General features: G+C 44.2%; 1 protein-coding gene across 3 annotated transcripts in view; it reads left to right on the top strand.

Moving 5' to 3' along the window:
- Positions 1–11,577, top strand: part of LOC309519491 (claudin-34-like) — a 78,609-nt gene extending 67,032 nt beyond the window's left edge. The window contains exons 5-8 of one of the 3 annotated variants that reach the window (XM_082200553.1): positions 8,430–8,485; positions 9,497–9,585; positions 10,232–11,486; positions 11,523–11,577. In XM_082200553.1, the coding sequence (XP_082056679.1) occupies positions 8,430–8,485; positions 9,497–9,585; positions 10,232–10,374 (288 nt within the window). In that variant the 3' untranslated portion in view covers positions 10,375–11,486; positions 11,523–11,577. Of the gene's footprint in view, positions 1–8,206; positions 8,486–8,714; positions 9,586–10,231; positions 11,487–11,522 lie in introns of those variants that run through there. The other 2 variants (XM_082200552.1, XM_082200551.1) reach the window with 2 other exon arrangements.
- Positions 11,578–13,743: the final 2,166 nt, after the last annotated feature.

Genomic DNA, 13,743 nt, shown 5'->3' with positions numbered 1-13,743 from the left:
CACAGGAGCCCACATCTTCTCCCCTGAGCACAAAGGAAACACCTTTGCTGCCAGACTTTGATTACTGGTCTACAAAGGACCAGAAGCCCCCTCAGCTTGAAACACTGAGGCCCAGAAGAAGCCAGTGACTGCAGAAGAAGTCCTTTAACTCCCCAGATGCAGCATTCAGGAGATGAAGCTTCCAGTCAATGAATGCCTAGCCCAGGCTATAAAGATCTTCCAGTTGCTCTGGGGTGCCACTGAAACCCTATATTCTGCCTCAACTGCAGGATCATGAATTGTGGTACTGAAATCCATACCTAGGTCCCTATCTAATTAGCTGCTTCTGCCTGCTTTTCTTTTCTGACTGCCAGGAACTATTGACCTCCCCTGTGCGTCGCTATCACCTGCCCGTGATGGATCAGGATACTATAATGTCCAGTGTTGCTCTGATCCAAGTACAAGAGAATTCTCTTCCAAGAAGCATTTTAACCCTCAGAAAACTTTTTTTTTTTTAAAAAAGAAAATTATTATTATTGCTTGCAGAGGAGCAACCATCTTAGTGTACAATTTGCTGACATGTCTTTGACAGGCTACAGAGCCTTGCAAGTACTCTTCACCAAGTGAAGCAAACATTTCTATTGAGATCAAAGGTCAGCTCATATCCCCCCCAACAAATGGCTGGGGAAAACAAAGGAACTGTCAGAAAGCAGAAGCGTGACCACCTGAAATAAACTGGTAAAGTCTTGCATGTATAGCTAGAGAGACTAGGATTGTAGGGGGGGTGGGGGGGTGGGGGGTTATGCATTGGAACTCCCCACCCCACCCCCCATGCATCGCAAAGCTGCTGTAGTTCAAGGGTGAAAAGATCGCTTGTTCAGGTGGGAACATTGCAATTCTCTTCCCAGTGTTAGAACAGAGCAACTAGAAATCCTCTCCCAATGTTCCTTTAAATGGAAAGGAAGGCAGAGGTAAAGGGGATGCTAGCTCCCTTGCCCCATTCTTGTTCTCATCAGCCCCGACAAGGCTCCTCACTTCGCACAGCAACCTTCCAATTTCGGGAGGGTGATGAGGCATCAGTGCTAGTGTGTTTTCTCCCCTCCTACAGAATTATAGCACATCCTAGACTGCCTGTTTGCAGTGCCCATTCTGAATGATGGCACCTAATTTGCCTTAGAGACAGTAGCAGGTTCCACTTCAAATGGACTCTCCCACAGAATTTGAAGTTCCTTTGCTGAATCCTGTGGAGCTTTCTCCCCACACCACTCTGCACTTCCATGAACAAAAGTAATGTGTGTCAAGCAGAATTAACTAGACCTGTGCACAAACGGCCTCTCAAATTTGCACACCCTACTTGTTAGCAGAGAAATTGCTGTGTCCCATTTCACCAAATATGTCCAGGAGAACAGAAATTCTCCAATTGTTTCTCAGGATTTTGGCTCACCATAACAAAATGTCCAATCTCAACCATCACATTATACCCCTGATCCAGAAGGACAGACAAGGCAAGACAGAAATCTGCCTAGTTCTCAAATAATTGCAAGGACTAGTGGGAGAGAAAAACACACGCAGTGAGATTGAAATTGGAGGCTTAAATTATTAGGCTGTACACAGATCTCATTCATTTGCAATTTGATATTTTTGTTACTGACAAGGTAGTTAAGACACACACACACACAAAAGAGCAGTGCTGTATGCAGCATAATATTAATAGAGACTAATTAGGAAAAGATTAGCATTGGAGAAAGAAAAGCATTTTGATTCATCTTGTATGTGCCTGCCAATGAATCTTTTGATGCTGATTATTATTTTCAAGGGGTTGATGTTTACAGAGGTTTGATTAAAATGAGAAATGCATATTAAGATGGAGCACACAGGTGCCAATTCTCAAATGATAATGCCTAAACACCCCCTTCTCCCAGAGCACAATGAACTTTCAAAGGGTAGGGGGAAATGGGAATACTTCTAAGATCTTTACTGTATATTTTGTGCATGAATGTTCTTGACAATCTGAATGGCATACATGAAAGAAATGCCACTTGTTACTTAAAGCACACTGACTATTCCCCGTCTCAAAAGATGTGCAAGAGCTTCCTGGTGGTCCATCCTTTTGCCACAAAGACGTGGGAAGAAAACACCAAGGAAAAGAAATTGAGATGTGGTGTTTCTCTTTTCAAAAGCACACGAGCGATGTAGCTCAGTAGTAGTGTGAATGTGTAGCATACAAATAGTCCCTGATCAATCTCTGTTCTCTCCATGTAGGGCTGGAAAACCCTGTGGAATTACTGCCGCCCCAGTGTAGACAGAACTGAGCTACATGGACCAATGCTTAGTCATTGTGTGTTCCAGTGCCTACCTAGCTATTGCCTTCACATCTGCCACTTGGATGAGTGCAGAATGTGCTTTGGCATCATGTGGCTTGCAGCTATTTTTTAAAAAAGAAAGATTTTGTTAACACTTTTCATAGTACAGTACTTTACAATAGAAAGCAAACTAAACAAAAATAAAAACAAGAAAGAGAGAAAGAAGGCAAAGTCACCGTAGTAGCACCCACTAATCAGGAACAAAAAGTTAACCTGCAACAAGAAACATTAAACAAAGGGAGGGTAGGGAGGGTGAATCTCCAGAGCTGACTGTCTGGCTATTGTCCCCTTATTATAAATGGGGCTGGCCCCACCTCCCAGCAAGAAACTTGATTACTGAGGCTGGGTGTGAACCTCCAAAAATTAACACTGAGAAAGAAGCCAGCCCCCTTCTACTATTAAGTTCCCTGGGAACTGTAGCCCCGCGCGCAATCCTGCAAAGGGTGCCCACATATAAAGTGTGAGTGCTCGTTAACCCAGAGTAGAGGACAAGAAAAAAGCAAAACAAAGCAGAAGGAAGGGCAAAGCAATGAAAGGAACAGAAAGCTAAAAGTAATAAAGGAATGAGAAAGTAATAAAGGAAACTAAACCCGAGCTCTATGCTGAAGTCTCTAACCGCTTGGAGTTTGGGGTAAATGTAATAATATTAATGACCTTTCTATTCATGAAGGCCTTTTAAATAACTTTTACTGCAAGGGCCTCTCAGTTTTATACTGGGATGGGCTTTTTGTCATTTAATAATGTTTCAGTTTCTTGTTTTAAGAATACATTTGTTGTTGTGTTTTGATGTGGGATAAATATATTTTTATTTCTCTTATGACCTACCCAAAGAACTCGTGTTATGGGGTGGCTTCATAAATGCAGTCCTCTCACAAATTCTGCAAAAAACAAATTATAGAGATGAGCATGCCGTATCTCCAAATCTGGGAGAGTTGTGTGCAGCTATTGACCAAGTGAAAAACAACAAAGTCTTCAAAGTGGGCGGAACTGAACTTACACAACAACGTCACAAGCTCATCTGAAAAATCTGGGAGAGAAAGGAGATCCCAGCAGACTTGAGGGGTGCCAAAATTATTAATCTCTTTTAAAAATGGTGATAGAACGGATTGTGGACTTTCCTGCAGTGGAAGCCGGCTTCCCCAGGTCTCCCCATGATGGTGGTGGGCCTCCCTAGGCCTTGCAGCCTCCTCCCAATGCATGCGATATCACATGTGTGCATCACACGCATGTCACATGCTTGTGCAACGCCCCCCCCACACACACATTGGGTGGAACTTGGTGCGCCTGTGCCAAAATATTTCAGAAGCACATACTTTTACAACAAACAACAACAACAACAACATTTAATTTATACCCCGCCCTCCCCGGCTCAGGGCGGCTAACACTAATAAAATCACAGTAAAAACATAATGGGGGGAAAGGGGAGGGGAGAGAAAAAAATTAAAATACAGGTTAAAATGCAATTTAAAATGCAGCCTCGTTTTAGAATAGCTGATAAATCAAGATCATAAGGGGAGGGAAACATAAGGGTCAGACCAGGTCCAAACCAAAGGCCGGGCGGAACAGCTCTGTCTTGCAGGCCCTGTGGAAAGATGTCCTGCAGGGCCCTAGTCTCTTGTGACAGAGCGTTCCACCACATCGGGGCCAGTGCTGAAAAGGCCCTGGCCCTAGTTGAGACCAATCTAACCTCCTTGAGGAACATGCAAGAACAGAACCCTTTTGTCATTACGTCCTAACCCGTCAGCCAAGGAGCGGACAGCAGCAAATGTGAGCCTTCCTATTACTATGTAGACTAAGACTGAGAGGGGGTGACTGGCTCAGAAATTAAGGCGAGCTACTTTCCCCCAACGCTTGGGGCTTGCATTCAAAACATATGCTGACCAATCATACCTGTAGTTTTGAAGACATACTGTCCAGAATTCTACTATCTCAGCTTTGCCACCTTTCCACCCCTAATATGTACAATGGCTTTCAACCATAGGTAATAATTAAAACAGCCTATGCCAGGGGTCAGCAACCTTTTTCAGCCGGGGGCCGGTCCACTGTCCCTCAGACCTTGGGGGGGGGGGGGCAGACTATATTTTTTTTGGGGAAAGGAACAAATTCCTATGCACCACAAATAACCCAGAGATGCATTTTAAATAAAAGGACACATTGTACTCATGTAAAAACATGCTGATTCCCGGACCGTCCGCTGGCCAGATTGAGAAGGCGATTGGGCCGGATCCGGCCCCCGGGCCTTTGTTTGCCTGCCCCGGTTTAAAAGCACAATACACATATCACCCTTGGTAATTCTTCTTTTTGCAGTATTGCATTCCTATGTACAGTGGTACCCTGGGTTACAGACCCTTCAGGTTACATACGCTTCAGGTTACAGACTCCGCTAGCCCAGAAATAGTACCTCAGGTTGCAAACTTTGCCCCAGGATGGGAACGGAAATCGCAGTAGCAGCAAGAGGCCCCATTAGCAAAAGCATACCTCAGGTTAAGAACAGTTTTGGGTTAAGAACGGACCTCCGGAATGAATTAAGTTCTCTTGGGAGAAGCCAAAGGGGAAGCCAAAAAATAAATAGTTTTATTCTATAGAATCACACATGACAAGAAGGGACGGTAGTGCTTTGGACTTCCACACAACGGCAGCAGTTGAGAGCCACCTCCCAGGCCTGATGCTGTAGAAGGGATTTTCTAGAAGGCCAGTTGGTCCCTTTTATATTTTTAGTATTCTTACTCTTATCCCCTCCCTCCCTCTCCTGTTTGACACCCAGTTCTTTATCCTCTGATGGATTCCAGGGAAAAAAGAGAGAAAACCCTTCAAGGGTACAAAAGGAAGACAAAAAGGACATTTTTCTTCAGAGGCAATTCTTCTTCCTTTGTTAGATCATAAAAGCACATTATCTGTAAAAAATCATTTACTCTCTATCCAGCTGAGCTTACGTGTTCAAGACCAGCACACCGATAGCTTCGTGAGAAGAGATACTTTGACATTTTATTCACATGGCAGTTGGGTTTTTTCCTCTTTTCTCTGCCCTGCTCCTGAATTATATAAAGCCTCTTTGAGCCTCACTACTGGATACAATCAGAACCCGCCAAGCTGCAAAGTGAGGACTTCTTAAGCCTTCTGAAATACAGTCAGCAGCAAACATAAAACAATAGGAGCAAAATATTTGCTCACCTTAAGCTTGCATTGTACTGGTTACTTGAACACACACACACACACACACACACACACACACACACACACACACACACACCTTGAACATCTAAACCCCCAAACATATTTACATTTCAAATGTCACACATTTTCTTTCTTTCTTTTTTAACTCTCTTAAATGAAGAAAATAAACAGTTCAAAAAGAAAACCCCTCAGTTTTATTTCAACCACATATTACTGCCGTGGCTTGATATTCTTGTGGACAATGGCTCTGCTTCTCTCTTCTCAACAAAAATAGAGACTTTTGAATCTTTTCATTTCAAAAGTAATGCTTCTGCTCTTTTTAACCCTTCAGGTTAAACTATTATGCTGCGACGTGTCCTTGCATGCTAGATACCATCAGAAACCTGCCCAGCATCCTGTATCTAATCAACAATTCACAGGCATACAGGGAAAGCATTTGCACATAGAGATTTACATGCAATGGCTTCCACACAATTGTTCAGGATTCATTATTGTGTTTTTTTGGGTGTCTCAGCAGAGAGAAGACTCCAAGGGTTGTATTCAATGCTAATCCTACTCAGAGCAGACTCACTGAAGTTAATGGATATGGCTATCTTAGATTCCTTCATTTTAATAAGTGTACTCTGAGTATAGCTTAATTGGATACAGCCCCAGGCTTCCAATAATTGCTGAACTGGCCTCTGCAGCACAAGGATTCTAAGCATGCTCTCTCGCACATTTTTACTAATATGGGCTGTTTTCATTCTGATCTTTTCTCATACATCACCATTTTGAAGTAGCTTTTGAAAAATTAAGTAATGAGACTTCAGACATGGCTGATGAGGTCTCTGACAGTGCTCAACAAGCTGAAAATCAACTTCAAAAAACAAATGAATTGGAAGCTGCCACATAACAAACGAGGCCATTGGTATATATAGCTTAATGTTGTCTGCATCACCAGTGGTTACAATTTTGGGCCACGTTCACAGTCCACCAACTCTCTCAGGGCCACACACCAGCTACGGCCAAAGCACACATATACACTCGCCAGGGACACAGCATACAAAGCTACATACAGACCACACATATGGACCACGCAGCACACTCACCATGCATTCACACATATAGACCACACACAGATATGCATCACACATACATATTTGCCATACAGTACACACAACCCACAAACTGAAGGTTTTTAAACTTCCATCTGGCCATCTGTCAGGGATTCTTTAGATGTGATTCCTGCCCTGCAGACATTTGAACTAGATGACCTTTGAGGTCTCTTCCAACTCTACAATTCTGTTATTCTACATACAGCACACACACACACACACACACACACACACACACACACAGATACACACACAATTCATATTCTCTATCAACTACAGAAACAGTGGTCTCCTTCCTTCCCATTGTGATTTGGAGGAGAGGAAATGTTGTTTGTTGCTCCTTAGAAAGACAGCATTTCCTCTCCTGTTGCGGTGTTGTGGTGCTGTCTCTGTTCTTCGGGCAACAATCTCTGAAGAACAAGAGACACCACTCATCACAACACAATGCTGCAATGGGGAAGAAATGCACCAACTTATTAACAAAGGCAATTCTTCTCCCTCTAGCATGGCACCATTGCTAGATGGTCTTGATGCTCAGGAAAGAGGAAGAAGCACTAAGATATTCTAGGAAGAGTACTGTGCCAAGGAGACAAGAAGCACTTTTGCAAGTAAGTCAGGAGCAAGAGGAAGAAGCAAGTAAGTCAGCAGCAATGGGATCACAGGAAGAGATTTTGCTTCCTGTCTATACCATGGAAGAAAAACAGTGGCCCTTACAATAATCTTGAACTCCAGCCAGCATCGCCAATGGTCAAGAATGGCGGGAGTTGTAGCCCAACAACATACGGAGGACTACAAGCTCTGCATCCCTGACATGCATGGATTGTTGGTGACTTTCCATGGTTTCAGCAGAAGTCTTTCCTAGCTCTACCTAGAGATGCCAAGGTCTGGACCATTTCCTTTTGCATGCAAGCTATGTGTTCTAACACTGAGCTTCCCCTGAAGCTCATTTTTGCTTTTGTTTTTCCTAGAGCAAACCAACTGGCAATGATGCACCCATTCAGCGCAATATATGAAGCGCCTCCAAAAACAACATTATGAATCCTTGGCATTACCCAGCAAAAACTGTTTGATATTACCTCGAGCCCTGGAGGTAATAAAACATAGCGCCTGTGTCATCCACATGTGATTTGATAAATGAGCTCACCTTTCCATGAGCTTTGTTTCCAGTTGCTCTATTTAATGAGAAATATGCTTCACTACACTTGACTCATTTGCTTGTACTCCCAGCTCTGCCATCATATATAAAGGCATGGGCCTCACTAACTCACATTCTGGCTCCTGGGGATATCATTAGGGTACTTGTTCAACAGGTAGAAAGCCACATATCACGTACGGGAGCAGTGTGAGGCTTCCCACTTTACACATTTTACCAGTCCTCGGAAAGGGGTTGGAAGAATATGGAGAATGCAAGCTAAGTTTATTACCAAAGTTTATTGTATCACCGCCTGGAAGCACTTGCAATTAATAGTGGAATTAAATTTTTTTCTAATAAATTAATGCAAATAAAAACTAAGGGAGCATTCCAAACCCAAGAACTGCCAAGATGAGCAGTTTGGAAAAGGTGCATCTGTGGTTGAGCAACAGAGGTCCCTCATCTCTGCTCAGCTGGAGAGACACTGGTGTCAGTCCTCTGTCCTGGCTCAGCCAAGGCTTGGGTAAGTCCCCCAAAAGAGGTGCTCTGGGAAAGTGAAGATGGAAATGGGGAGGGGGGAACTTGCCCCTATTCCAAACTCTGCTCAGCTCAGGCACATGACCCGGTAACCCAGTGGAAGATACACTCACAAAATGAGTGGTATAATAGTTGTTTTCTCTCCGTCAGGCTCAAGTTGGCCCGGCCAGCAGTAGCCCCATTCCTCAATGGAGTTTGAAACAGAGGTAAGTTACAGCAGCATCATTTACCCCGTCATAAATTACAGCAGCTTCCTATAGTTTGGATTGCTCTTAGCCATTATGTTCCCCATTCAAACACACATTTGGTTTTGCTAGACTGACTATTGACCCATCTACCTATAAGATTTCTTGCTCGGTCTTCATTATAAGGTCCCACCATAAGTGTTACAGCAATAAAACACGTAATTATTAAAAAAAAACAAAACCATTAAAATTGCATCACAAGGAAAACCCTCCCAAATGGAGCATGGTAATATCAATTCAATAGAAAATGTGGGTCCAACAAAACAAAAAACCCTGTCAACTCTCCAACTGATAATATGATCGCCATCTTTGAATGCCTGAAGGGATTCAATATGACCTTAACCGGGGGTAGGAAACCTAAGGCCCGGGAGCCAGATGCGGCCCAATCGCCTTCTCAATCCAGACTGCGGACAGTCTGGGAATCAGCGTGTTTTTACATGAGTAGAATGTGTCCTTTTATTTAAAATGCATCTCTGGGTTATTTGTGGGGTCTGCCTGGTGTTTTTACATGAGTCGAATGTGTGCTTCTATTTAAAATGCATCTCTGGGTTATTTCTGGGGCATAGGAATTCGTTCATTTTTTTTTCCTTTTCAAAATATACTCTGGCCCACCACATGGTCTGAGCGACGGTGGACCGGCCCACGGCTAAAAAAGGTTGCTGACCCCTGGTTTATTTCAAATCTTGCTCTCTCATTCCTTTGGAACTGGCAGCTGGGGTGTTTATTTCCACATTTTGTATCCAATCTTTGCATTAGCTTACATCTAACAAAAAGTGTCTTTTAAAAGTTGCAGAATCACACTGGTATTCAAATGCATACTGCCTCCAAGCAGTTGCCAAATGTTCCAAATGACCAGTACCCTGGAGTTATGATTTGTGTTCTTCTGAGCGTTCAAAGCAAGCTGCATTCTAACTGCCTCAGAACTCCAAGGAGCAGTTGCTACGGTGCTCAGACCAGCTTCACTCTTTTCAGGTCCTCTCCTAGATCAGACGCTGGAAGAGAAAGACCTGGAAAAAGCCCTCGCTCTGGAAAAAGACTGGTTGAAGAACTGATTCACGCAGGTGCATATATGCAGCGCTCCTCAGTTCCCCACCAACAGAGCAGAGTTTTCTCAGATAGGAACAAATTGACTTTTATTTCCTTTTGCCCTGTCTGAGAGCCACTTGGTAGGCTTTTCACAGTGTGTGTGTGTGTGTGTGTGTGTGTGTGAGAGAGAGAGAGAGAGAGAGAGAGAGAGAGAGAGAGAGAGAGAGAATGAGGACTAAAGCCAGAAAGGATTCTTTCCTGAACAGGAGCTGTATTGGTCTGTTGCACCAACTTTCTTTCAAGGGTAGAATGCATAACTTTGGTGGGATCATGCCTGACATTTTACCAATGGAGAGGGAAGGGAGGGGAGCATAGGAATGCAGAGGAGGAGTGGACTAGACAAGAGCCCAATTATCTGCATGGAGGGGGTCCCTAGAACAAAAGGGGTTGTGCGGTTGTGCAATTTCTTCACCCCTGGGGAAGTCTGATTCCTGGCACTTATGATTGCAGGTACAGCAGACTTTTCCATTCCTATGTCTCAAGGTGGGAAATGCAGAATTTGCCCTAGAATGGTGGCATTGTTTTAGCTGCACATCACTATTTGCTCGAACTTTAGGAGGTGTCCATATGATACTGTGCCGAAGTATCTAACGGTTATCTTTTGTCTGTCTTTTTCTCCAGCATGCCTTCTATCGCCAGCCTTCCCAGCATTAAAGCGGAACTTCCACCCCAGGCGCATGATGGGTCCTTCCCAGTCCGCCTGCTGTGCAGGGTGTCCTGCGTGCAACTCGCTGCCTTTCTCCTGGCTGTCCTGGGCTGCCTAATGAGCATCTGCTCCACATCTGCCAACCTTGACTGGAGAGTGTGGCAAGTGGACAAAATCATGGGCAGCAACCAGCAGGGCATTGTGGGCATTGGCATCTGGGGTGCCTGCTCTGTAAGAAGAGTTACTATGAAGAAAACCAACATGATATGCATACCATTCAATGAGGAGGAGTCCCTACCACCTGAAATCATTGTGGCCCAGGACTTGATGCCAATGGCCTCAGTGGCCAATGTGGTGACCGTTCTTTGGATGGCCTTTGCTCTATGCAACATCTTTGAGCCGGGAAAAGCTGAGAATTTCATCGATACCTTCTTTTCAATCGGAGCAAGGATAGAGTTGGCAGCAGGTACTTGTGTACTGATTCCCATTGCATGGAATCTTCACTCTGTATTAAGAAACGAAGGAATTCCGCTTTCGGAGGTTTTGGGAGTGCCTCCGATTCCCACAGAACAACGTGCTGGAATGGCCATCTATATTGGGTTTCTTGCTGCAGCTTCGCAGCTTTTAAGCGGAACTCTGGTTCTGAGTGAAAAATATTTTTGGAAAATGAGTGAAATAAACACTTCCAAACCAAAATTTGTAAATGACCCAGAAAGTGTTACAGACACCGAAAACCCAAAGCTGAAATACAGACAGTACTTCTCTTCTGTGACACTGGAATGTGAAGAAGAAAAAACCCTTATCTGGCGGAGATGTCAAAGTCATATTAAAACGGAAACCATGCCAAGCTCACTAGCAATATGGCTAACAAATGGTTCCCGTCCTGTGACTGGCTTTTTTTAAATTGAAGCAGTGGACGTTGTCTATATTTTCTTATGCATATTCTGTTGTTGTTTTTAAACTGAATGCTTCTGGGATGCTTACAACATAGTGTTAACTATAAATGGGGGAATAAATGAAAAGTATAAACTGTTATATTTACATATTAATTTATGCTATATCTCTTTTAGCAATAAAAAGAATGTTATCTCATCGCAAACTTATGCTGGAGTGCTTATTTCACTGCAGATTCTACTGTCTATGGTGCTTTCCGGATTCTCTGCATTTCAGAAACACTGCAAATCGCAAAAGGTTCTGGGGCATGCTTCGTGTGTGTGTGTGTGTGTGTGTGTGTGTCTGTGTGTGTGTGTGTCTGTGTGTTTGCAGTCTGTTTTACAGAGAATACTGGCCAAGGCTTTGAGTGCCTGTGTGCTGCTCCCAGCCCTGGCCAGCAAGAACAATGATCAGGGACACCAGTTTCAGGGGTCCAGAGAGACCTAGGCCACTTCCAGCTTTAGGCAGAATAAAAAATTAAAAATAATGGAACACAAAACAAAATAACGCCACACACCAAAGAAGTGAGATGTAATCAATATGATGAAATATCTGCGAACAAAAAAGAACCATGTCTTTTACCAAATCACATCTCTCATTTGCTTAAGTTTGCAGCTCTAAGCTGGGAGTGGGAGTCACATTTTGGTCTGCTGCAGGTAGAAACAAGTTGAGAGAAGAATCAAATACCAAAAATATTAAGAATTGACTAAATCTGAGGCCCCCTTTGAGGTTTTGCCCCAGGCCAAATGCCCCCCTGCAACCCCTCCCCACAATTGGCAATGCTTACAGGATTCCTTCAAAAACTCCTGCTGCTGAACACCAAACATGACAGTGGAGCAGGCCCCAAGGTAGAAACTCTGTGCTATTTTTCTAGAAAAAGAGGTGCTGGAACTCACCACAAATGTCTTCCTTGTTCTCTCGTAATGGCAACAGTGCCAACCTGAGAGGAGCCGGAACTGAGTTCCAGTTTTTATTGTTGCCGTAAATAAAATTCTGCCCCTTACAGCTTTTCCACAGTGATTTACAGCTAGGAATGACTTTGACAGAAGACCACAGGTATTTAGGAGCAGACTTCCCGCTACAACACGGCAAAATTGTTATCTATACAGAGATGTTGTGGCTTGGGAGCCCACAGGCTCCGTGCTGCCCCAAACGGTCTACCCACTGCCTCTCCCTCAGATGTAGGGAGGAGGCAGGCAGACTCCCCAGAGGCCCCACGAAGTGTCCTGTCCCCCGCCCCACAGGCAGCTGGCCCCATCCCCACGGGTGGCTGGGCCCGCCCCTGGGCGCAGAGCACGCACACCGCCCCAGGCGCCAGATTGGCTTGCTCTGCCGCTGAGGCGGTCTCCCATTCAGGGGTTCAGATTGGGATTGCTGGATATTTTCAGTCCCATGTTTTATAAGGGAAGGAATCCCCACGAGCATTTTCAGAAAAAGTCTCTGTAGAAGACCTGTAAATCTACAAAGAAATATTTTGAGTCCATAGCACATGGACATCACCGAATCTGAAAGGAGTCATCTACCTGGAGAGCAACACAGTGACTGTAGGGAGAATGGATATTCAAGTGACCAGGAAAGCAACCAATGAGCTGGGAAACTCAAAGACCCCCCTCATCATGAATTTAAAAAGTGGCCCTAACTTAAGCAAGAAATTATTTCACAGTACCAGACGTCTCCAAACTCTGCCAGACTAATAGGGATATAATACTTGTCTGTCCCTGTCAGGGAACTGACATCGGAGCCTGAGGCGGAGGGAAGGCTCTCAAATGATGCTGGAGAAGGGCCAAGCAGGGAGAGAGGCAGTTCAGCAGAGGGGGAAGCAAATCAACGTTACACCAGGGATAATGTGGGGCAGATGGGGGAATCGGTGAGGGGGCTCCAGGACTCTTCACTGGACACCAGCGGGGAGAGCATGGGTCCTCTGCTACCCACGCCCTCCCTGCGCAGAAGACTTCCACGCAGAGAGAGTAGGAGGAGACTGGGAGTCAAACAACTTTTATGTTGGAAGAGGTTTAAGAAACGCCCACTGATGGATTCTGCTAGCGACTGAGGCAGCCACGAATTGAAGGGCTGTCCAGACAGAAAGGTTTGACAAGGCACATAGCCAGGAGAGGTGGCAACTTACGCACGAGCAACCCCATACCCATTACAGTCCCCATAGAGTTTTTATAAAACTTTTCATTTTTAGAAAAGGGATATTGGACTAGTCAGATCCACCTTTACTATTGAATAAAGTTGCTGTAATTCAAAGTGGTGTTCAAACCCAATGGAAACAACTAAATATTTGTTTATTTGTGTATTTGTTTAACAGATTGGCGGAATGGGACAAAACTAACAAAATGAATTTCAGGAGGGATGAATGTAAGGTTCTGCACAAATATATGATGATGGGAGACATCTGGATTGCCAGTAGTACAAGCAAAAATAATCTAGGGGTGTTAGTAGACCACAAGCTTAATATGAGTCAACAGTGTGATGCAGCAGCAAAAAAGCTAATGCTATTCTAGGCTGCATCAACAGAAGGTGAGTGTCTCAATCAAAGCAAGTAATAGTC

This window comes from Podarcis vaucheri (genome assembly GCF_965113315.1).
Source record: "Podarcis vaucheri genome assembly, chromosome: 15".
NCBI lineage: Eukaryota > Metazoa > Chordata > Lepidosauria > Squamata > Lacertidae > Podarcis > Podarcis vaucheri.
The sequence above is the reverse complement of the archived record's forward strand: the minus strand, read 5'-3'. Positions and strand labels throughout refer to the sequence as shown.